The sequence below is a fragment of the Chrysemys picta genome, chromosome 12 (assembly GCF_011386835.1).
Source record: "Chrysemys picta bellii isolate R12L10 chromosome 12, ASM1138683v2, whole genome shotgun sequence".
NCBI classification, from domain to species: domain Eukaryota; kingdom Metazoa; phylum Chordata; order Testudines; family Emydidae; genus Chrysemys; species Chrysemys picta.
In genome coordinates, this window is record NC_088802.1 from 24271276 (window position 1) to 24293428 (window position 22153).

Genomic DNA, 22153 nt, shown 5'->3' on the forward strand with positions numbered 1-22153 from the left:
ACAACAACCCCTTCACTGTTGCATGCACGATACCAACTAACCCTATACTTTCCCTACCCATCTACCCGAATGTCCACAGCTCCTGGCTACACCAATCCCTCTCTCCCTTCTTCAGTCACTCCGGTCCCCTGGGGTTCACCCCAACCCCCCCCACAGGGCCCCTAACCCTTTTACCCTGGCACCAGCATCCCAACTTCACCGTATGTGGGGCTGGGGACCTTTCTCCCCTCCTTAGACTTTCCCTAAGGAACAGACCTAAGTGGGGGGGGGGGGGTGTGATTGTGATTCTGGACCCCTCTCTCTTTCCTCAGCTGAGTAGAAAGGAGCACAGTGCAAACCACCTCCAAAGATTTTAACTTTTTGAAACAAAACTGAAAACAACAGAACGTTTTTTGAGAGAGAGAGACAAGATGAGTGAGGTGATATCTTTGATTGGGCCAACTGCTGTTGGTGAGAGAGACAAGTTTTTGAGCTTCCACAGAGCTCTTATTCAGTCTGGAAAATGAACTCAGTATCACAGCTAAATACAAGGTGGAACAGACAGTTTATCATAAGTAGTTAACAAACATTTCAAGAGACCATTCAAGTTGAAATGGTCCTTTAACACCCTTCCAGTCATGGAAGGGAGGGCCGGAAAGGCAGGGGTGTGTGTGTGTGTGTTGGGGGAGGGGGTTAGTTGGTTACAGTTTGTAGTAATAAGCCATAAATCTAGAGTAACTATTCAGTTCATGATCTTTAGTGTCTTGCAATGTTATGAATTTAAGTTCCCAGGCTCATCTTTTGATGGGGTTGTGCAGATTTCTTTGAGAATGAGGAGTGAGAGGTCAGATTTAGAGTGATCGCTTTGTGAAAAGTATCATTAAACAATTACAATCCACACTTGATGGGGATCACATCCTGAAAGTAATCTTTCCTGAACCCCCACTTCTGGCTTTCAAACAACCCCCCATCCTTTCCAAGCTCATCATCAAAAACAAGTTCCCCACAGATCAGTACACCCCAACTCAAAGCAGCATCAGATCCTGCCAAAACAACAGATGCAAAAGCAGCAGACATATCTCCACTGCTACGATGAGTAATACTCCCCCCAACACACCTTTCAAGATCCATGTGTCCTACATGTGCCTATCACGACATGTGATGTACTTCATCCAGTGAATCAAATGCCCAGACAACAGCTATGTGGGTGAAACCAGACAATCACTATGCTCTCACCTCTGGGTGAACACTTTTCACAAAGAGTTCACTCTATTGCAATCCCTTGAAATATGTTAACTACTTATGCTAAACAATCTGTTCCACCTTGTATTTAGCTGACACACTGAGTACATTTCCCAGTCCTGAAGAAGAGTTCTTCTGTATAAGCTTGAGTCTCTCACCAACAGAAGATGGTCCAATAAAAGATATTACCTGACCCGCCTTGTGTGATGGGATCCCCAGGGTACAACCTGGAGGTGTGGGACCGCTGTGTCCCCTTAACTCTCCAGCTTGGGCTGTCTCTCACAATACTATGCCAGTGACAAGCAGCAAACTCCTCCAAATGCTGTGATCACTCAGCCATCAGCATGTGGAGACCCACACCCAGTTACATTGCATGAATGTTCTCTAAGCCAGTTATGAATTATACAGAGAGAGGCATCAGCCAATCACGCCAGCCTTGCACCCTAGAAATATACCATCTTACACTGCTCCCTTGGACAGTGCAAGCTCATTCATTAATTCACTATGCCAAAAAATGAAAGTAGATGTGCAACAGCCATTGTTAAGCTGAGCTGAGATTTCCCCAAGCACATCAACCAAAACCACATGGTTTTAGGTAAAATATAAAACAGATTAATTAACTACAGAAAGATAGATTTTAAGTAATTATAAGAAGCAGGCATAGAGATCAGAGTTGATTACAGAAGAAATAAAAATAAATTTGCAGTCTAAATTCTACAAATGAAGCAAGATTTGAATCAAACAGTTTCTCACCCTAATAGATGTTACAGTCAGCTCACAGTTCTCTATACACAGGGTGGAGACTCTTCCCAGCCTGGGACCAATCTTCTCCAGTTCAAAGTCGTTGTCTTCCAGACGATCTTGCAGGTGTTGAGATGGTGGAGGAGAGAGGCCAAGTGGTGATGTCATTGACCCTCCTTATACTTTCTCTCCAGGTGCTAGAAAGATCCTTGCTGTGACGTGGGGTCGGGCAGTACCCACTGCTTAGGTGACCTCTGTGGAATCTCTGGGAGAGTGGATTCTTCTTGATGGGCCATCAACGCCTGTCTGGCCAGTGATGGTTGCCCCTTTGTTGTTACCGAAAGGCCAGCTTTGGATATCTCCAAACCTCACTATATTTCAGTAACACATTTAGCAATACTTCATAACATCACATACAATGATAGTACCCACAATTCAACAGGATATTACTGTTCAGCAGATCAAAACTTCTCAAAATGATACCTCCCAAGTCATACTTTCTACCAAACACATCATAATCATATCACAGAAATAACAGGAGTACTTGTGGCATCTTAAAGACTAACAAACATGAAAGCTCAAATAAATTTGTTAGTCTTTAAGGTGCCACAAGTACTCCTGTTCTTTTTACAGATACAGACTAACACGGCTGCTACTCTGAAACCAATCATATCACAGTGGTGAATATGGGGATCCAGGGTGCTATTTTGAGGTACAGAGGGTCACACCTTGTCTTTGTAATATTCTGGGACCAACACAGCCAGAACAACAGTGCTTTTTTTTTTTTTTTTTTTTTTTTTTACAGTTTCCATCTGAAGGTTTTCAGATGTCAGTTGCCAAAAAGGGGGAAAAAAATCATTTTTCAGGTTTGTTATTTTGATGAAAAGTCAAAATCTTCTCTCCCCTCCTCCCCCTGCAAAATTCCAACCATCTGTATCTCTCTTATATTTATATATGTGTGTGTGTATGTGTACGCACACACATGTCTTGTATACTGCATTTCTGTATCAGGGCCCACTTAGACCCTCCTTGTTTCACAATAGAAACCAGATTGATTGATTCTCATTTCATTCAACTAGTCTGAATTCTTTGTGAGGGCCAGACATTTCCTGACAGCTTTTCTCAGGGCCTCCTTGACCTCTCTGTTTCTCAGGCTGTAGATGAGGGGATTGGCCAGGGGAGTCAGGACTGTGTAGCAGACAGAGAACACTTTGTTCAGGGCTCTCAGGTTGCTGGATTTTGGTAGCATGTAGACAATCATTAGGGTCCCATAGAAAAGTGTTACCACGATGAGGTGAGAGGAGCAGGTGGAAAAGGCCCTTTGCCTCCCGGTGGTGGAAGGGATTCTCAGGATGGTGCTAACTATACAAACATAGGATGTCAAGGTTAATAGAAATGGGGAAACTGCATCTGGGAAGGAAAATATATAAAGAACCAGCGTCATCTGGCTGGTGTCGCTGCAGGAGAGCTTTAGCATTGGGGTGAAATCACAAAAGAAATGGTCCATTTCATTGGGGCCACAGAAAATTAATTGTGACATAAAACACATCGTTATTGTACAAGGTAGAAATCCAATTATCCAACACCCCGCTGCTAGCTGGAGGCACAACTTGCCATTCATACATATTCCATAGTGCAGTGGTTTGCATATGGCTAAATACCGATCATAAGACATCGCTGCCAGGAGATAACACTCTGCAGTTGCTAGAAAACAAAAGAAAAAAAACTGTGTCATGCAACCCCCAACAGAAATGGTTCTGTCCCCAGTCAGGAGACTGACCAGCATCCTTGGCAGGAGGGCAGAAGTGTAGCAGGTCTCCAGGCAGGACAAGTTGCCCAGGAAGAAGTACATGGGGGTGTGAAGGTGCTGATCCGTCACAACTAGAGCAATGATAAGGATGTTCCCTGACATGGTCACAATGTAGATCACTAGGAAAACCAAGAAGAGAAGGATCTGCAGTTCACGGAGATCCCCAAACCCAAGGAGAATGAATTCGGTGACATCTGTTTGATTTTCCGCATCTCCTTTCTCCATGAGCTGCATCCTGTGACAGTGAAAAGTAATGAACATCAAAAGATTTGGCTGTACCATGAAATTAGATCTTTTGATCTTGTCAGGGTTCCCTCCCCACTCTAAACTCTAGTGACCAGACCCTTGGGTTTTTAGGACACTAAACACGCAATCAGATTCTTAAAAACAGAACTTTATTGTAATGAAAAAGTAAAAGAAGCACCTCTTTAAAATCAGGATGGAAGGTAATTTACAGAGTAATCAGATTCAAAACAGGGAGGATTCCCCTATAGGCAAAACTTTAAAGTTACCAAAACAGGGAAAAACCTCCCTCTTAACACAGAGAAAATTCACAACCTAAAATAAAAAATAATCTAATGCATTTCCTTCCAATTACTTACAATTTGTAATCTTAGATGCTAAATGCAGGTATGGCTTTAGGAGATGTATTTTCCCTGCCCTGGTTCCTGGCTGTCCCAGAGAGAACAAAGGAACACACAACAAAAACCTTCCCCCACAGATTTGAAAGTATCTTCTCCTCTTTATTGATCCTTTTTCTCAGGTGCCAATCAGGTTATTTGAGCTTCTTAACCCTTTACAGGTAAAGGAGGGATTTTATGCTACCCTTAGCTGTATGTTCATGACACGCCCCCCAAATCATAGACAGTGCTGGACAGCCTGCTCCACAATGGCTGTAATTTCTTCCTGGAGCTCTAGGAGAAAACAGAATTAATAAGACACATGCACCCCTAGATATACTACTGATTATATAAAAACTAACAATATTTTCCACATTTCAAGGACGATTTTAACCAGTTGATTCTGGAAAACTTTCATGGGAGAGTGCATCAGCCACTTTGTTAGAAGCTCCTGAAATGTGTTGTATTTCAAAATCAAAATCCTGAAGAGCTAAATTCCACCAAAGAAGTTTTTTGTTATTGTCCTTGGCGGTATGAAGCCACTTCAGCGCAGCGTGGTCGGTTTGCAGGTGGAAATGCCGTCCCCCAAACATATGGGCGTAGCTTTTCCAGTGTGTACACAATCGCGTAGCATTCCTTTTCGCTGATTGACCAGTGGGTTTTCCTCTCAGACAGTTATTTCCTGAGAAACATGACAGGATGGAATTCTTGGTCTGGTCCTTCCTGCATTCAAACTGCTCCCACACCATGCTCGGACGCATCTGTGGTTACTAGGAAAGTTTTGTCAAAGTCTGGTGCCCTTAGCACAGGGTCAGACATGAGTGTCGCTTTAAGCTGGTTAAAGGCCTTCTGACACTCTTCAGTCCACTGAACTGCATTTGGCTGTTTCTTTTTTGTTAGGTCTGTTAGTGCAGGAGTGATTTGGCTGTAATGTGGTACAAATAGCCTGTAATATCCGGCCAAGCCTAAGAAGGATTGGACCTGTTTCTTTGACTTTGGGACAGGCCACTTTTGGATAGCATCCACTTTGGCCTGTAGGGGGTTGATAGTTCCTTGACCTACCTGGTATCCAAGGTAAGTCACTCTGTTTAGGCATATTTGACACTTTTTAGCCTTAACAGTTAGTCCTGCCTCCCTTATGTGCTCAAAGACTTTTTGCAGATGGTCCAGGTGTTCTGCCCATGAATCAGAAAAGATGGCCACATCGTCAAGGTAGGTGACTGCAGATACTCCCAATCCCACTAGGAGACTATCTACAAGTTTTTGGAAAGTGGCAGGTGCATTTACAGCCCAAAAGGAAGCACATTAAATTCATACAGCCCTACATGGGTGATGAAGGCTGACCTTCCCTAGGCGGATTAATCCAGCGGTACTTGCCAGTACCTCTTGTTTAAGTCTAAGGTAGAGATGAACTGGGCACATCCCAGTTTCTCCAATAGCTCGTATGTGCATGGCATTGGATAGTTGTCTGGATGAGTTACAGCATTTAGCTTACGGTAGTCCACGCAAAAGCGTATCTCCCCATCTGGTTTGGGAACTAGAACCACTGGAGATGCCCATGCACTGTTAGAGGGGCAGATTACACGCATCTGTAGCATGTCCTGGATCTCCCGTTCTATAGCAGTTTTGGCTTGAGGATACACCCGGTATGGTTGGGCTCTAATTGGGTGAGCATTACCTGTGTCAATGGAGTGGTATGACCGTTTGGTCTGTCCTGGGGTGGCTAAGAACATGGGCATGAAGCTAGTGCACAGCTCCTTGATCTGCTGTCACTGCATACATCCAAGGGTCATGGAGAGATTCATCTCTTCCACGCCACCGTCACTTTTTCCTTTGTAGTAGACACCTTCAGGCCATTCAGCGTCATCTCCTCCCTCGGCTGTAAACTGACAAACTTTTAATTCTCTGGAATAAAAGGGCTTTAGAGAACAAACATGGTACACTTTAGGCTTTAGGTTTGAGGTGGGGGATGCTATGAGATAGTTAACAGCTCCCAGGTGCTCCTGGACTGTGAATGGCCCTTCCCATGACACTTCCATCTTATGGGCCTGGAGCGCCTTGAAGACCATGACCTGTTCCCCTACTTTGAAGGAACACTCTCTGGCATGTTTATCATACCAAGCACTTTGCTTTCCTAGTTCTTAGTTCTTGGAGAAGGCATAAACCCCTCCCATTGCTGCTTCACCAACTATAATGGCCCCTTAACCTCGCAGCCATACACAAGTTCAAATGGTGATGTGGTACAGCCCTGTAGGCAAAGAGCAACTGCTGCAACACTAGGTCCCAATCACTGAAGTGCTCATTTATGAATTTATGTATCATGGTCCCCAAAATTCCATTAAACTTCTCCACCAGGCCATTTGTTTGATGGTGGTAAGGGGTGGCAACCAAGTGGTTCACCCCATGAGCTTCCCAAAAGCTTTTCATGGTTTCTGCCAGGAAATTAGTTCCCGAATCCATAAGATGTCGGAGGGCCAATCTACCCTGGCAAAAATGTCTGTTAATGCCTGGCACATACTTTTAGCATTGGTGTTGCTTAAAGCTACTGCTTCCGGCCATCGGGTGGCCAAATCCATGAAAGCCAGTATGTGGGTGTCTTTCCTCTGGGTGTCTTTTTTGGAAAAGGACCCAGAATATTCACAGCTACTCGCTGAACGGGAACCTCAATGATGGGGAGTGGCTGGAGAGGGGCTTTGAGCTGGTCTTGGTGTTTTCCCACTCTTTGGTACACCTCACAAGACCGGACATAATTAGCAACATCCTTGCCTATTCCCTCCCTGTGGAAGGACTTCCCCAAACGGTCTTTGATCCTGTTCACCCCAGCATGGTTACTGGGATGATTGTGGGCTAAGCTCAAGAGTTTTATCCAGTACTTAGTTGGAACTACCCACTGCCTTTGAGGATGCCCGTCTTCCTGGTGCCCACCAGAAAGAGTCTCCTTGTATGAAAGTCCTCTTTCTACAACAAACCAGGATCGGTTAGAAAAGCTGAGAGGCGGTGAGTTGCTCCGTGCTGCTGTCCAAAATCCCTGGAGGCTTTCATCTGCTTCCTGCTTGGCCTGGAACTATTCCCTTGATGCTGGGGACATCAGTTCTTCACTGGATTGTGGACTTGGGCTTGGTCCCTCTGGAAGCGATATAGGGGATGTGGCTGTTTCCGTTGACTGTGAACCACTCTCTGCTGGTGCACTATGTTGTGTTTCAGGCTCCGGTTGAGCCTCTTGCACAGGTTTAGCTGCTGTTGCCAGTGTGGGCTCAGTGGTGCCCTCTGGTGTTGGGGTCGCAGACGGGGTTGCAAGTGCTGGATTCAGTGTTGGCAATGATTCTGGTGCTGGTTTCTCCACCAGTTCCAGTTCTGGGACTGGCTCTGACTAGGTCTCTGCAACTGGATCCACTACTGCTGTCGCAGATGTTGGCATGGGGTCTGGTTCCACCAGCTTAGTCTGGGTCTCTGGTAACACAGACTGGGCCCTTGTAGAAGGCGCAGGAACAGAGCTAGGTGTGAAGCCTTGCTTAGCCTGGCTGTGGGTGACCATTGCCACCCTCTTGGCTAGCTTCACATGGTTGGCTAAGTCTTCTCCCAGCAGCATGGGAATGGGATAATCATCATAGACTGCAAAAGTCCACATTCCTGGCCAGCCTTTGTACTGGACAGGCAACTTGACTGTAGGCAAGTCAAAAGAGTTTGACTTGAAGGATTGAATCGTCACTTGGGCCTCTGGGTTGATGAATTTGGAGTCCACTAAGGACTGGTGGATAGCTGACACCTGTGCTCCAGTGTCCCTCCACACTATAACTTTCTTCTAACCCACACTCACAGTTTCCCTTCGCTCTGAGGGTATCTGGGAGGCATCTGGGCCTGAGGACCTTTGGTGTGACCCTGGTGCGATGAACTGTAATATATTGGGGTTCTTGGGGCAGTTGGCCTTTACATGCTCCAACTCATTACATTTAAAACATCGTCTAGCTGACTGGTCACTAGGGTGAGGTGGGTTGCTGGAGAATGGGATGATAAGGTGTCTGGGGTTTTCCTTGGGGTGTAGTTGGGGCCTTGGGCTGCCCCCGGTGATATGGTGTGGTCTCGGGGTGTCCCTTCTGGTATGCACCCAAACTGCAACCCGGGTTGTTCCCCTCTGCTACCTCCACCCATTTTGTTCTGATTTGCCCCATCTCTCTGACAGTCTGGGACTGCTCGTATTGATCAGCATAAGAAGTAAGACTTTCTGCTAAGTCCATTTTCCTCTTATCCCATAAACACCGTTTTACATCATCATTGGCCATAGTCAGGAACTGCTCCTGGACAACCAAATCACACATTCCTTGAAAGCTAGTTACACCCCTGACTTTGACCTATTTATCTAACAGATTCTTCGTCTGGTTTATATAAACCCTCTTAAGGGCTCTAAATTTTACTCTGTAAGTTTCAGGTGCAATTTGAAATTGTTTCAAAACCAAATTCTTAAATTTACCAAAGTCCAAAGCATCCTCAATAGGCATCTTGTTGAATATGTGCAGAGCTCTTCTAGTCAATTTTGCTACCAATGTGGTCATCTTGTGATCGTCAGGAATTGCATGGAGGGTGCACAGTCTCTCAAAGGTGATGAAATATTCAGCAATATCACTGGATTCATCATACTGTGGACATAGTCGCTCCCATTTGTGGAATTCTGGGGAAGTGGAGCCAGCTGCTGAAAGGCTCTGTCGTTTCCACTCCATCATCTCCAGTTCGTGCTTCCTCTCTTTTTCCCTCTCCTTCTCAGCATGCTGCCTCTCTCTTTCCCTCTCCTCCCTAGCAGCTTTTTCTCTGCTGCTTGTGCATCAATCTCCCATCTGAGTTCCAGCTGTCTTTCATGTTCCTTCTTTCTTTCCTCATCTTCAAATCTGGCTAATTCCAGTTTTTTCTGGACATCACTTTCTGTCATCCTAGCATTTCTGCACTTAGCCTAGCTTAACCTGAGAGCTAGAAAGAAAAACAAAACAAAACAAAAAACAAAAACAAAAACAAGCTTGTGAATTCCCTTGCAGGACTTAACTACTCTGCCCTGAGGCAGAGAAAAAAAAACTCCAGCTGCTCTTAGCTAAAAACAAACAAACATTAAAAAAAAGCCAACCCTCCCTGCTTTCCAAGCAGCCAAAAGAAAGAAAAAAAATAATTCTTTTAATATCCTGAGATTTGTGCTTCTGGTTCAAAATGATCCCACCGCACTGTCACCATGTCAGGGTTCCCTCCCCACTCTAAACTCTAGGGTACAGATGTGGAGACTTGCATGAAAGTCCCCCTAAGCTTATTTCTACCAGCTTAGGTTAAAAACTCCCCAAGGCATAAATTCTTCCTTGCCCTTGGACGGTATTGCTGCCACCACCAAATGATTTAGTCAAAGATTTAGGAAAAGGACCACTTGGAGTTCCTTGTTTCCCCAAAATATCCCCCCAAGGCCCCTTTCCTGGGAAGGCTTGAGAGTAACCAAGGTGAGCACAGACCAGACCCTTGGGTTTTCAGGACACTAAAAACCCAATCAGATTCTTAAAAAAAGAACTTTATTATAAAGAAAAAAGTAAAAGAAGCACCTCTGTAAAATCAGGATGGGAGGTAATATACAGGGTAATCAGATTCAAAACACGGAGGATTCCCCTCTAGGTGAAACTTTAAAGTTACAAAATCAGGTTAAACCTCCCTCTTAGCACAGGGAAAATTCACAAGCTAAAAAAAAAAAAACAGATAATCTAACGCATTTCCTTCCTATTACTTATAATTTGTAATCTTTGATGCTTAGTTCAGGTATGGCTTTGTGAGAAGTATTTTCTCCACTTATTGGTCCTTTTGATCAGGTGCCAACCAGGTTATGTGATTTTCATAACCCTTTACAGGTAAAGGAGGGATTTTATGCAACCCTTTGCTGTATGTTCATAACAGATCCCATAAGAGTTCCCACTGCTAACTGAGAGCTGGATTTATATTCTCTCACAACAGAGAAACTTCTTCACTTCAGAGAAATTCGTAGAGATTCCCCACACACCCCAAAGAGCTGTCACCGAATTAATTTGCCCCTCTTCTGCCTCATACCCCAACTTTTTTCATTCATTGATTCTTAGATTTAAGACCAAAAGGGACCATTTGCGGATGGAGGTTGGCACAACTGATTAAAAGAGCTTTAAGCTAGAAACTTGGGAGAGATGCTCATGTAATCTCCACACCTGATTCTAACATTGAGAGGGAGGAAAATCAAATAAGAAAGGATACAGCAATGGAGAAAGGAGCCACAGTGTATAGGAGAATGGACATTAAGAGGAAGGATAATGCTGATACCAGTCAGATAGGTGATACGGGAAGTAGAATAACTGTACCCAATCAGGCAAGGAATGTGGACGAAGCCAAGCAGCAACAGTTAAGATGTTTGTACACCAATGCAAGGAGCCTGGGTGACAAAATGGAGGAACTAGAACTACTGTGCTGGAAGTGAAACCAGGTATTATAGGGATAACAGAAACACGGTAGAATAATAGTCATGACTGGAGACCAGGTATTGATGGGTATGTGCTGTTCAGGAAAGACAAAAATAAAGGCAAAGGTGGTGGATCAGCATTGTATATTAATGATGAGGTAGACTGTAAAGAAATTAGAAGTGATGGAATAGATAAGACTGAGTCTATTTTGGCCAAAATCACTTTGGGGAAGAAAGCTACCGGAGGTTCTCCCAAGTAATCTTGGAGTCTGCTGCAGACCACCAGGATCCGATATGGATAGAGACCTCTTTTGAATCTTTGTAATGAAACAAATACTACTGGGAATTGTGTGATCAAGGGAGACTTTGATTTCCCAGATATAGATTGGAGGACAAGTGCTACAAAAAGTAATTTTCCCTCTGCTGATACTCACACCTTCTTGTCAACTATTGGAAATGGGCCACCTTGATTGCATTGGCCTTGTTGGCACTACAAATGTAATTCCCTCCGCCCCTCCCCGCCCCTTGGTATTCACCTCTTCTTGTCAACTATTGAGAATAGGTCACTTCCACCTTAATTGAATTGGCTCGTTAGTACTGACCCCCCACTTGGTAAGGCAACTTCCATCTTTTCATGTGCTAGAATATATATTCTGCTTACTGTATTTTTCACTCCATGCATCAGATGAAGTGGGGTTTAGCCCACAAAAACTTATGCCCAAATACGTTTGTTAGTCTCTAAGGTGCCACAAGGACTCCTCATTGCTTTTGCTGATACAGACTAACATGGCTACCGCTCTGAAACTAATAATAGTAGGGCCCAGATTTTCCTGGATGTGATTGCTGACAGATTTCTTCACCAAATAGTTGCTGAATCAACAAGAGGTGATGCCATTTGAGATTTGGAATTGATGAGCAATGAGGATCTCATAGAAGAACTGGTTGTAGGGGACAAAATTGGTTCGAGTGATCATGAGCTAATTGAGTTTAAACTAAATGGAAGGGTAAACCAAACTAGGGTGCTTGATTTCAAAAGTTGATTTCAACTTTAAAAAATTAAGGGAATTATTTGGGAAGTGGACTTGCGTGAAGAACTTCAGGATCTGAATGTGGAGGAGGCTTGGAATTCATTTGCCAAAGCTGCAGAAGTTATCTGAAGCCGGCATCCCAAGCAAGGGGGGGAAATTTGTACGGAAGGGCTACAGATCAGAGCAGACCAGATGAGCAAGCTTCTCAAACAGGTGATTAAGAGAAAGCAGAAAGCCTGCAAGGAATGGAAGATGGGATGGTTCAGCAAGGAAAGCTACCACATGCTGGTCAGAAAGTGTAGGGAAGGATTTTAATAAATCTGTAAACTTGGGGATCATATCCTAGGACTGGAGAATTGCAAATATACTACCTCTATTTCAGAATGGGAAAAAAAGTGAGCCAGGAAACTACAGATCTGTTAAATTTGACCTCAATTGTATGCAAGATCTTAGAACAAATTTTGAAAGAGAAAGTAGGTAAGGACATAGAGGTAAATAGTAATTGAGATAAAATACAACATGGTTTTACAATTGTTAGATTGTGATAGACCAATCTGATCTCTTCCTTTGCGAAGATAACTGATTTTCTAGACAAAGAAATTGCAGTAGATTTAATCTACCTGGATTTCAGTAAAGCATTTGATACAGTTCCACATGGGAAATTATTAGTTAAATTGGAAAAGATGGGGATTAATATGAGAATTGAAAGATGGATAAAGGAACTGGTTAAAGGGGAGACTATAATGGGTCATATTGAAAGGTGAACTTTCCAGCTGGAGGGAGGTTACTAGTGGAGTTCATCAGGGATCGGTTTTGGGACCAATCTTATTTAACATTTTTATTACTGACCTTGGCACAAAAAGTGGGAGTGTGCTAATAAAATTTGTGGATGACACAAAGTTGGGAGGTATTTGCCAATATGGAGGATCACCGGAATATCATACAAGAAGATCTGGATGACCTTGAAAAATGGAGTAATTGAAATGGGATGAAATTTAACAGTGCAAAGTGAAGGTCATGCATTTAGCAACTAACAACAAGAATTTTTGCTATAAACTGGGGATGTATCAGTTGGAAGTGACTCAGGAGGAGAAAGACCTGGGTGTATTGGTTGATCACAGGATGACCATGAGCCACTAATGTGATGCAGCCATGAAAAAGACTAATGCAGTCTTAGGATGCATCAGGTGAGGTATTTCCAGTAGAGAGAGGGAAATGGTAGTACCATCATACAAGGCACTTGTGAGACCTCATCAGGAATACTGTGTGCAGTTCTGGTCTCCCATGTTTAAGAAAGATGAATTCAGACTGTAACAGGTGCAGAGATGGGCTACTAGGCTTATCCGAGGAATAGAGAACCTATCGTATGAGAGGAGACTCAAAGAGTTTTGCTTGTTTATCCTAACCAAAAGAAAGCTGAGAGGAAATATAATTGCTCTCTATAAATACATCAGAGGGATAAATACCAGGGAGGGAGAGGGGTTATTTAAATTAAATACCCATGTGGACATAACAACAAATAGATATAAACTGGCCACCAACAAGTTTAGGCTTGAAATTAGGTGAAGGTTTCTAACAGTATTCCAGAATTGGTGTCACCAGTGCTCTTTACAGAGGTGAAATCCCCTCCCTGCTCCCCTGTTTATACAGCCACGGATCACATCAGCCCTCGCCCCGCAGCATCTTGCTGGGAGCTGAAGTTGAGTTACTTGTCCACTGTAGGTTTAACAGTAGCAACCGTGTTCATCTATATCCACAAAAAGAACAGGAGTACTTGTGGCACCTTAAAGACTAGCAAATTTATTTGAGCATAAGCTTTCATGGACTAGAGCCCACTTCATCAGATGTAGTCTGATCTCCTGCTTAACAATGTGATGGGGGCGAGGGTCAGACACATGAGCTTCCTCAGAGAAGGGCAGGAATGAGATTGTACCATGTCAGTGCCTGTGATGAGGGAGTGACAATGACCAACAGCACAGATGGGAAAGTGACTGTGCCCAGGGCTGTGCCCAAGGCACAAATAAAACCACCCCTTAGAGCAGATGCAGACTCAGATTCCTCTCATTCATATCCCATTAGTGACTAGTCCAGAAACACTGAAACTGCTTATAATGAATTACAAGCTATTATTGATTAATGTTAACTAATAATTATTGACTATGAGTGACTTACCCAAGGTCATACAGAGAGGCTGCGGCTGATCAGAGAAGAGACCCCAGGTCTTCTAAGTCACAGGCTGGTGCCTAGTACCCATCCTCTGGGGAAAAAATTAAGGTAGAGCAGTGAATGCTTGGACAAAGTTTGTGACAGGACACAAATGTCGCTGTTTCCTAATCTGTAAGGAATCCAGTCTCCATTCAGTGCATTTCTAATGTACACCCTTTTTCTGTGGGGTGCTCAATACTGCCCAAGAAATGCTGAGGGCCCTCAAGCCCCACGGAAATCCAGGGAGGAGATACTCAGCAGTAGACATGAAGCATCTGAGGATTGGGCTGGGATGGTGCATAGGTATCTGCCCCCCAGAAAAGTCTGGAGCGGCAGCTATTAAGTAGTTGAGAAACTGAAGGCCATGGTCCCTGAGAAAACAATGATCTGTCAGGGAGAGAGAGATGGGGAGATCCAGCCAGCGATCAGGAGGGTGAGGGGAAGACAGACAGAGGGATGTGTAAGGGCAGAGATGATAGCTGGGTCTTCTTTCTGATTCATCAGTTTTTCCAGCTGTGAACCACAAAGAAACCACCTGTAAAGTCCTTACTCTTGCAGAGCTCCCACTGTGTGAGGACACTGTCCAAGGGAAGTGTCTCAGAGCAAGGGCTTCGTTTGAGCTAGAACCTGAGGAATGGCCCCGAGGCTAGTGACATTTACCTTCAAACCTCCACATGAAGCAGCGAGCTCCCCATTGCCAGTGACAGGGTCTGGTGTCAGTCAGTCTTCTTGTCTCAGTTTGTGGGCAGACATCTGCCTGTGGCTGCTGGGATGGGCATCTCTCACTGCCTGGGTTGATTGTTGGCATCACACAAACCCTTAATGTCTCCTGCTCTGGATTCTTGCAGGATTTATCAGGGAAAGCAGCCAGCCCCTGGCCCTTGCCGCTGCTGTTGGGATCTCCCTTGGGACTGTGCTCCACTTGGGAATTGCCTCTCCCTTGTGGGTTCCAGGACTAGCTGCTCGAAGAATTAGTCATTAATGGTGTCTAGAACTTTTATCTCTGCATCCCATCCTGAGGTGACATGTACCCAGTCCATATGGGGATAATTGAAATCCCTCATTATTATTGTGTTTTCCGCCTTTGTAGCCTCTCTAATCTTCCTGAGTATTTCACAGTCGCTGTCCTCATCTTGGTCAGGTGGTTGGCAGTATATTCCGAATGTTATGCTCTGCTATACTGCCTCAAAGCCGATGCAAAAGGCATCCTAATCCCAAAGGAAATCTCCCATTTTCCCACGTGCTGTTGCTGTCTGCGTGTGAAGAGCCCAAGTGAATGGGAATTATGTGTAAGCCCCTTTAACAATATGTAATTCCTTCATACCCCTTTCCATCTGTGGACCTCAAAGCACATTGAAAAGGATTGCAAATATCATTATCCCCATTCCATAGACTAAAAAACTGAGGCACAGAGGAGGGAAGTGATTCCCAAATCGTCAAATAACTAAGCCTTGGCATAGCTAGGAAATAGCACTCCGATGTCCTCTGTCAAAATGCACTCTCCTGGACAGTGGACCACACACTCCAAGACCTGAGTCTATTAACTTAATATGGAGCAGCTGGCAAAGATGATGAGCATCAAAACCGGTAATCCAATGCTCTTCAGCCTTCCTCAGTGCTCACGTTCCACTGTTGTACCACAGAGTTGGTGTCACCACAGTTCTACAGATCTGCAGCTATGCAGAAAGCTGGATGTCATGACGTCCCTACAGATGTCACTGAAAGGCCTGAAATGTGGCGGCACCTGCTGCCATACTAGTGTCCACATCATCTGAGCATCCTCCAGCCCTGTCTATGAAGCTGCCCAAGTATTTGAGCATTGCCACCTGCCTTATGTCCCGCCCAGACAGTTTAATACTGAGCTGCTTGTAATCTGGAGCTGGATGATAATGGCCTATGACTTCATTTTATCCAGATTAATGACCAGATCAATGCATGCTGCCTCTTGTTCAACCAGATCAGCTGTCAGCTGCAGCAGCTCACCAACATGAGCCAACATGACAACATCAACAGCATCTTTGAGATCTCCAAGAATCATGGTGGTCAGTTCAACACCCCTGACAGCTGCCTCCTCATATTTATCCATCAACCAGTCGATGCTGATATTGAAAAGTGATGGGGAGAGACTGCAACGTGGCCTAACTGCAGTGGAGATAGGAAACCCCATGCCATATACCAGCCATTGCCTCAAACACAGCTTTCTGTTCCATTATAGAGCTTTCCCGGGACGCCAAGTCCCTGCCTCATCATACCCCAGAAACTTACCTGATTCACTGAATCAAAGGGCTTATGGAAGTCTATAAAAAGTGCTGCGTATGGCTGATTAAATTCAGCCATCTTTTCATATGGATGTCTCAAAGGGTAAAGATCTGGTCAACGATGGAATGACCAGGTGTAAAGTTGTACTGAGGATCCCAATCTTTGCCATGAAGTGCATCCTTGATTTGAGACATTAACACAGAAGTGAAGACTTTGCTTGGGATTGACAGTAACATAATACCTCTATATCATTGCTATATTCAGCCTTATCATGCTTTTCAGACAGAGGCAGAATACTGCCTGTGATGCTGGCAGACCAAGTGCCAGCTCATGCCAAGGCCTGTAGGCCTCACTGAACACTGACAAATACACAACTGGAAACCAGTCTGGCTCACCTGTGTGTCGGTATTGTTAAAATAGATATTAGATTTATAAAAATGTCTTTAGTGTTTAGACTTTATGGAATGTTGGTAAGTTGCTGCCAGCATTAATCTCACTTATAATGTCTGTATCCCATGTTTTAAGGTAACATTTAAGTGTTTGCTCTGACACTGGAACCCCCCTTCCCCAGTCAGAAGAGAATCATTACCAAGTGTGAAATATTAGCTTGCCCCAGGAGTAGTTATCTCCAGTCCAACAAAAGCAAGCCCATAGACACCAGAAGAACCATTGTGGAACATCAGAGGACAAAAGACTGTGATGATTGTTCCCCTCAACACCCATGATGAGTCCTCATCCCATTAGCTTGAACTCTGGGGGAAGGGAATAAAAAATCCCTGACAAGAAGAAACTGTATGTCTGTGCTGCTTGGCCTTTGGGAGGACAAGATTTCTAAGCATAAGCAAGGGATCCCCAGCTGCTTAGCCAGGCTTAGCACTAAAGGACACACTGAGCTTGCATATTACAGCAGCTTCTATCACCTTTTGAAACCTAAGGCTGTAACTCATTTGTGTGTGTGTTTACCCGCTTTAACCTTGTAAATAACTCCCTTGTTTGTTTTTTCTTAGCTAATAGATCCTTAGATAGTTTACTATAGGATTGGCTACAAGCATCATCTTTGGTGTGAGATCTAAAGTGCAGTTGACCTGGGGTAAGTGACCAGTCCTTTGGGACTGGGAATAACCTGAATATTGTGATTTTTGGTGTAAGGGGCTGTGGAAGCAGGAAAGAAAGAGAGGGTTTAAGTGTAGCCATTTTATTTTGTTAGAAACAGAGCAACTGTTATGCTAAGTCTTAGTCTAATATTGCGGGACCTGTAGAAGTAGGGCTCACGTCAGAAGCGAGTGGGAAAGCAGCAGCGCAGAGTCAGTGTGACCTAGCCTTGAGATAACGATGTTTTGAGAAGTGAAAGTGAGAAAATGCTGGATTAGACAGGATATAATATAAACAAAATGTAGATGTTTTCAATTAATGCATGCCACGAAAGAGTATAAATGCTTGTGTGATATTGCTTGTATTTCGGAGAAAATGAGGCAGAGATGCTCTCTGTCAGCTGTATTCTTCCCTTACAATTGCTTGAATAAAGCTGCCTCTGATTTTGTTGCTTCCAACTTGAGAATGAAGGCTCATTCTTCCACAGGGCCATCTATTTCCAAGGCAGGATTACCTGGGTGGCAAGACAGACTGGAGTGCCCAAGGGGACTGTCTGTGACTCCATGTTAAGGCTGTTGTAGTTCTTGAGGAGTTCCCACTTGATACTTGGTTGGTGAAATCTAAGTCTAGAACTCATAGCCAATGTGGGGGTTGTTCCCTGCTTCTGAACAGTCTGCCATGAGGTTGATACCCGTGCTCTTCAGCCACTCCAGACAGCCTGACAGCCCTTCTTCCCCCACCATCGGGGATGGCATGAGTGAGCTAAGTGGTCTTGAAAAGCCTGTGCTGCCACAGTGCGACAATACTCTCCCCTGTCTTCAGCAACTCAGTGGCTGGAAAAGGATGTGAAGTGGCCGTTACACTTTACAAGTGTGGTATTCTGTCGGGGCAGTAGGATCAGTGTTTGAACATAGGGCCAGGGCAGGGAGCGCCTGTCCATTGCAGTGACATGGCAGAGTGGGAGTGCGTGGTGTGGGTATTTTGGGGTACCGCACAAATAGGGCAGAGTTAAGGTTGTGTGGTCATTTATCTTCTCTCTGTATTTCCTGGTTCTCAGAAGTCAGAGTTTTGCTGAACTCAGCCTTTTTGAAGGGCCCAAGCTATCACCAGGCACCTTAACTCTGCGTTAACAAAGGTTTTTTGTGACATTTTATTTCCTAGTTTTTTAAACAGAAGGAGCAGTGTTTGTTGGCAGGAGTTACTGGCCATTTAGATAACTGTCCTTCTCACCTAGGTTTGCAGTTGATGCACTACTGTGGCTCGGTAATAATCAAAAGACCTAGCTTTTATATCATGCTTTTCATCAGCAGATCTCCAAGAGCGTGACATCATTATCCCCATTTTACAGATGGGAAACTGAGACAGAGAGAGGTGACGTGACAGGCCAGTTGCAGAACTGGGAATAGTCCCAATCCAGTGGTTTCTCCATGGGCCACACAGTTGCTCTGTGATTCCGCAGTGCTCCTCCCCACTCCTCTGCATGTTTTGTTATAGTTTCCTTCTTGTCCTATCCTTGGTGCACGTGGAGAACAATGGATCATCATCCTTTGTCTAACAACCTGGTACGTCTCTGAAGACTGTTATCACGTCCCCCCTCACCCTTCTCTTCTCTAGACTAAACATGCCCAATTCTTTCTACCTTTCCTCACGAGTTAGGTTTTCCCTTCTGAAGTGTGGGGCCCAGAACTGGACACACTACTCCAGCTGAGGCCTCACCAGTGCTGAGTAGAGCAGAACAGTTACCTCTCAGGTCTTACATACAACACTCCTGTTAATTCATCCCGGAATGGACAATCTAGCCCAGACAGTCAGCAAAGAATAACTTCTATGGGCCAAATCCTAAGGAACTCATTCTTCTTTAACTTAGGCCATGTCTACACTACAAAATTAAGATGACCTAACTTACGTCGGCAGACAGCCGCCGCAGTAATTACATCGCTTGTGCGTGTCTGCACTTTGCTCCTTGTGTCGGCGGTGTGTGACCTCACCAGGAGCACTCGCACTGATTGAACTGCCAGTGTGGGGCATTGTGGGAAGGTTCCGGAAAGCCAGTAACAGTTGACATAAGCAACGCATTGTCTACATTAACACTAACTACATCAACCTTGACTCTACGCCGCTCGTGGAGGTGGGGTTACTAAGTTGGTGTAGTGGGGCAGTTACATCGGCGGGAGCGAAATTTAAGTGTAAACGCTTCCATAGTTAGGTCAATGTAAGCTGCCTTGCGTTGACCTAACTCTGTAGAGTAGACCAGGCCTCAGTAGTCAATGGCCTTGATGTTTACACTGTCGTAACAAGCACCATAGCATTGAATTCCCTCCTGAGGGCACTTTCAAAGGGATCATTAGCAGCAGCCTCAGCGGAGATCCCAACAGCTGCCTGAGCCAGCGTGAGGCTGCTTTCTCCTATAAACCCTAGAAGGCTCCAGAGCAGGAGGCATGGAGGTCCCTTGTAATACACATGGGTGTGTGCATCAAGCAAGAAATCAAGAGCCAGCCCAGTGCAGCAGTAGAAGGTAGGTGTCTTTGCAGAGCGAATAAGGGCTTGTCCATATGGGGCGGGTGGTGCACAACAGCGGGGTGTTAATTCTAAAGTGCCCCAATGTGTTGTGCACAAAGGAACTTTCAGTGGGCGCCAGCAAGAGTCTACACGAGCCAGTTTGCGTGCCAGACGTTGGTACCCTTTAGAAATCCCATTTCTCTTGAGTGCACTACCTAGGGTTACCATACGTCCTCTTTTTCCCGGACATGTCCGGCTTTTCGGCAATCAAACCCCCGTCCGGGGGGAATTGCTGAAAAGCCACACATGTCCGGGAAAATGGCCGGCACTTCCTCTCCCCCTGTGGCTCTGCTCCACTCCTCCTCTCTCAGATTTACAGAGCCAAGTTGCCCGAGCAAGCGCTACTGGCTTCAGGCAGCACCCCCCCCCCGCCTCCGGACCCCGAGCCCCCAGCCAGGCACTTCTCCTACCCGGCTCCAGCTGAGCTGCTCCCACGGTGCAAGGTCCCGAGGCAGGGGGGGAGGCTGCCTGAAGCTGGTAACGCTGGCTCCTGCAGCTCTGCTCTGTAAGTCTGAGGGGGCGGAGCCGAGCAGCTCAGTTGGAGCCGGGGAAGGGACGTGTCCAGCCAGCTCTGGGTCCTGAGGTAGGGGAGGGCTGCCTGAAGCCAGCAGCTCGGCTCTTACAGTCTGAGCTGGGAGGAGCAGCTCAGGTGGAGCCCAGGTAGGAGAAGTGCCTGAAGCCGGTAGCACTAGGGCAGCTTGGCTCTTAAACAGAGCCGAAGAGTCAGGGAGCAGCAGCAGTCGCCAGAGCCTGCTCTAAGGTAAGCCAGGGATGCCAGCAAAGCTGGGAGTACCATGCGCCGCTGATTGCACAGGTGGGGGGCAGCGCTGGGGGAGCTGCTCCGGGGAGTCGCCAAAAAGCACTGACTGTGGTGGGGGAGGAGGGGAGGGCAGGGTGAAAAAGGCAGGAGTGTGCAGAGGGATCAGAGCTCTGGCTGCGATGGGCATCGGGCTGCCTTGCCTGCAAGTGGATCAGAGCTCCTGGGGCTGGGGTGTGCTGTATGGCACTCAGCTCCCCATTTGTGATGAGACACAGCAGTGTGGTGGATCACTGCGAAATACCTGCCCAATCAGAGCTGCGGGGGCAGGGCTTGCAGGGGCTGGCTCCGACAGCTCCCATTGGAGCTTTTCCCAGCTTGTGGTGGGCCCAGCACGTGGAGACCCTGGCTGCCCCTGATCCTAGGAGCAAACACAATGCCAAAACGAAAATACAAAGTTCACTACATATAAAGAATTACGTTTTAGAATTAAAGAATTAAATAGCTCAAAATGTCCGGGATTTTACCGGGCAGGGAGGAGAACTGGGTGCTCCAAGGCATCTGGGGAGCTGGGAAACAGAACAGTGTGAGCTGCGTGTCCTGACCGCTCCCAAAAACTGAGCGCCGGGGCAGATCCTCCACTGAGCAGCTTCATTAAAGTCATGGGAGTCTATACTAGTGGAGTGCCTGACTTTAGAATTGGTGCAGCTGTTTCGTGTGGCTGGGACGGAGGAGGGGGAATGTGGGGTGCTCAGGGGAGGGGGCGGAGACTTTGGGGAAGGGGTTGGAATGGGGACAGGGAAGGGGCGGAGTTGGGCGGGGCCGGGGGTGGGGAAAGGGGTGGGACCGGGGGAGGGGAAGGGGCGGAGTTGGGGCGGGGCCGGGGCCCCATGGAGTGTCCTCTTTTTTCAATGTTCAAATATGGTAACCCTAGCACTACCCCACCCGGTACACAAGCTCTGAGACCACGAGACACGGAGGGGAGCAGCATGGAAGTGGAAACCAGATCCCCACACCCACTCAGCATCGACACAGAGGTCGCCGCTTCTTGCTGAGGATTAAAGGTAAATCTGAATCTTCCTGGGGTTTGTCCACACAGGGAGTCAGTGCATGGCAAGCTGGGGTGGAAATCTACAGTGCTGCAGGTTGCTGTGCAGTAAGGGGCCATGTGGACCCTGCTATCAAGCACTAAAGGTCCCCTAGTGGATTTTGCCCTAGTGCTGTTTGAAATGGGCGTAGGTCAATGTGCACTAGGGAATGTTTAGTGCACTGGAACAGGGTCCACACAGAGCGTTAGTACGTGGCAGGCTAGCGTGCTGTAGATTCACACCCCAGCTTGCCGTGATCTAACTCTCCGTTTAGACAAGCCCTTAGTCAGATCCTGGGGATCTCATGGAGGGAGGAAACGGTGCGGTAGTG

The 22153-nt window shown here is 46.0% G+C and overlaps 2 protein-coding genes across 2 annotated transcripts in view; one reads left to right on the top strand and one right to left on the bottom strand.

Annotated features, from left to right (window-relative positions):
* LOC135974464 (maestro heat-like repeat-containing protein family member 1) overlaps positions 1-22153 on the top strand; it is a 936803-nt gene that overhangs the window by 660480 nt on the left and 254170 nt on the right. The gene's annotated exons all lie outside the window — the stretch shown is intronic.
* LOC112060534 (olfactory receptor 11A1-like) lies at positions 2871-4153 on the bottom strand. Its single transcript, XM_024111476.3, has one exon. It carries the CDS (start codon positions 4052-4054, stop codon positions 3038-3040), a length of 1017 nt encoding a protein of 338 aa, XP_023967244.2. The 5' UTR covers positions 4055-4153; the 3' UTR covers positions 2871-3037.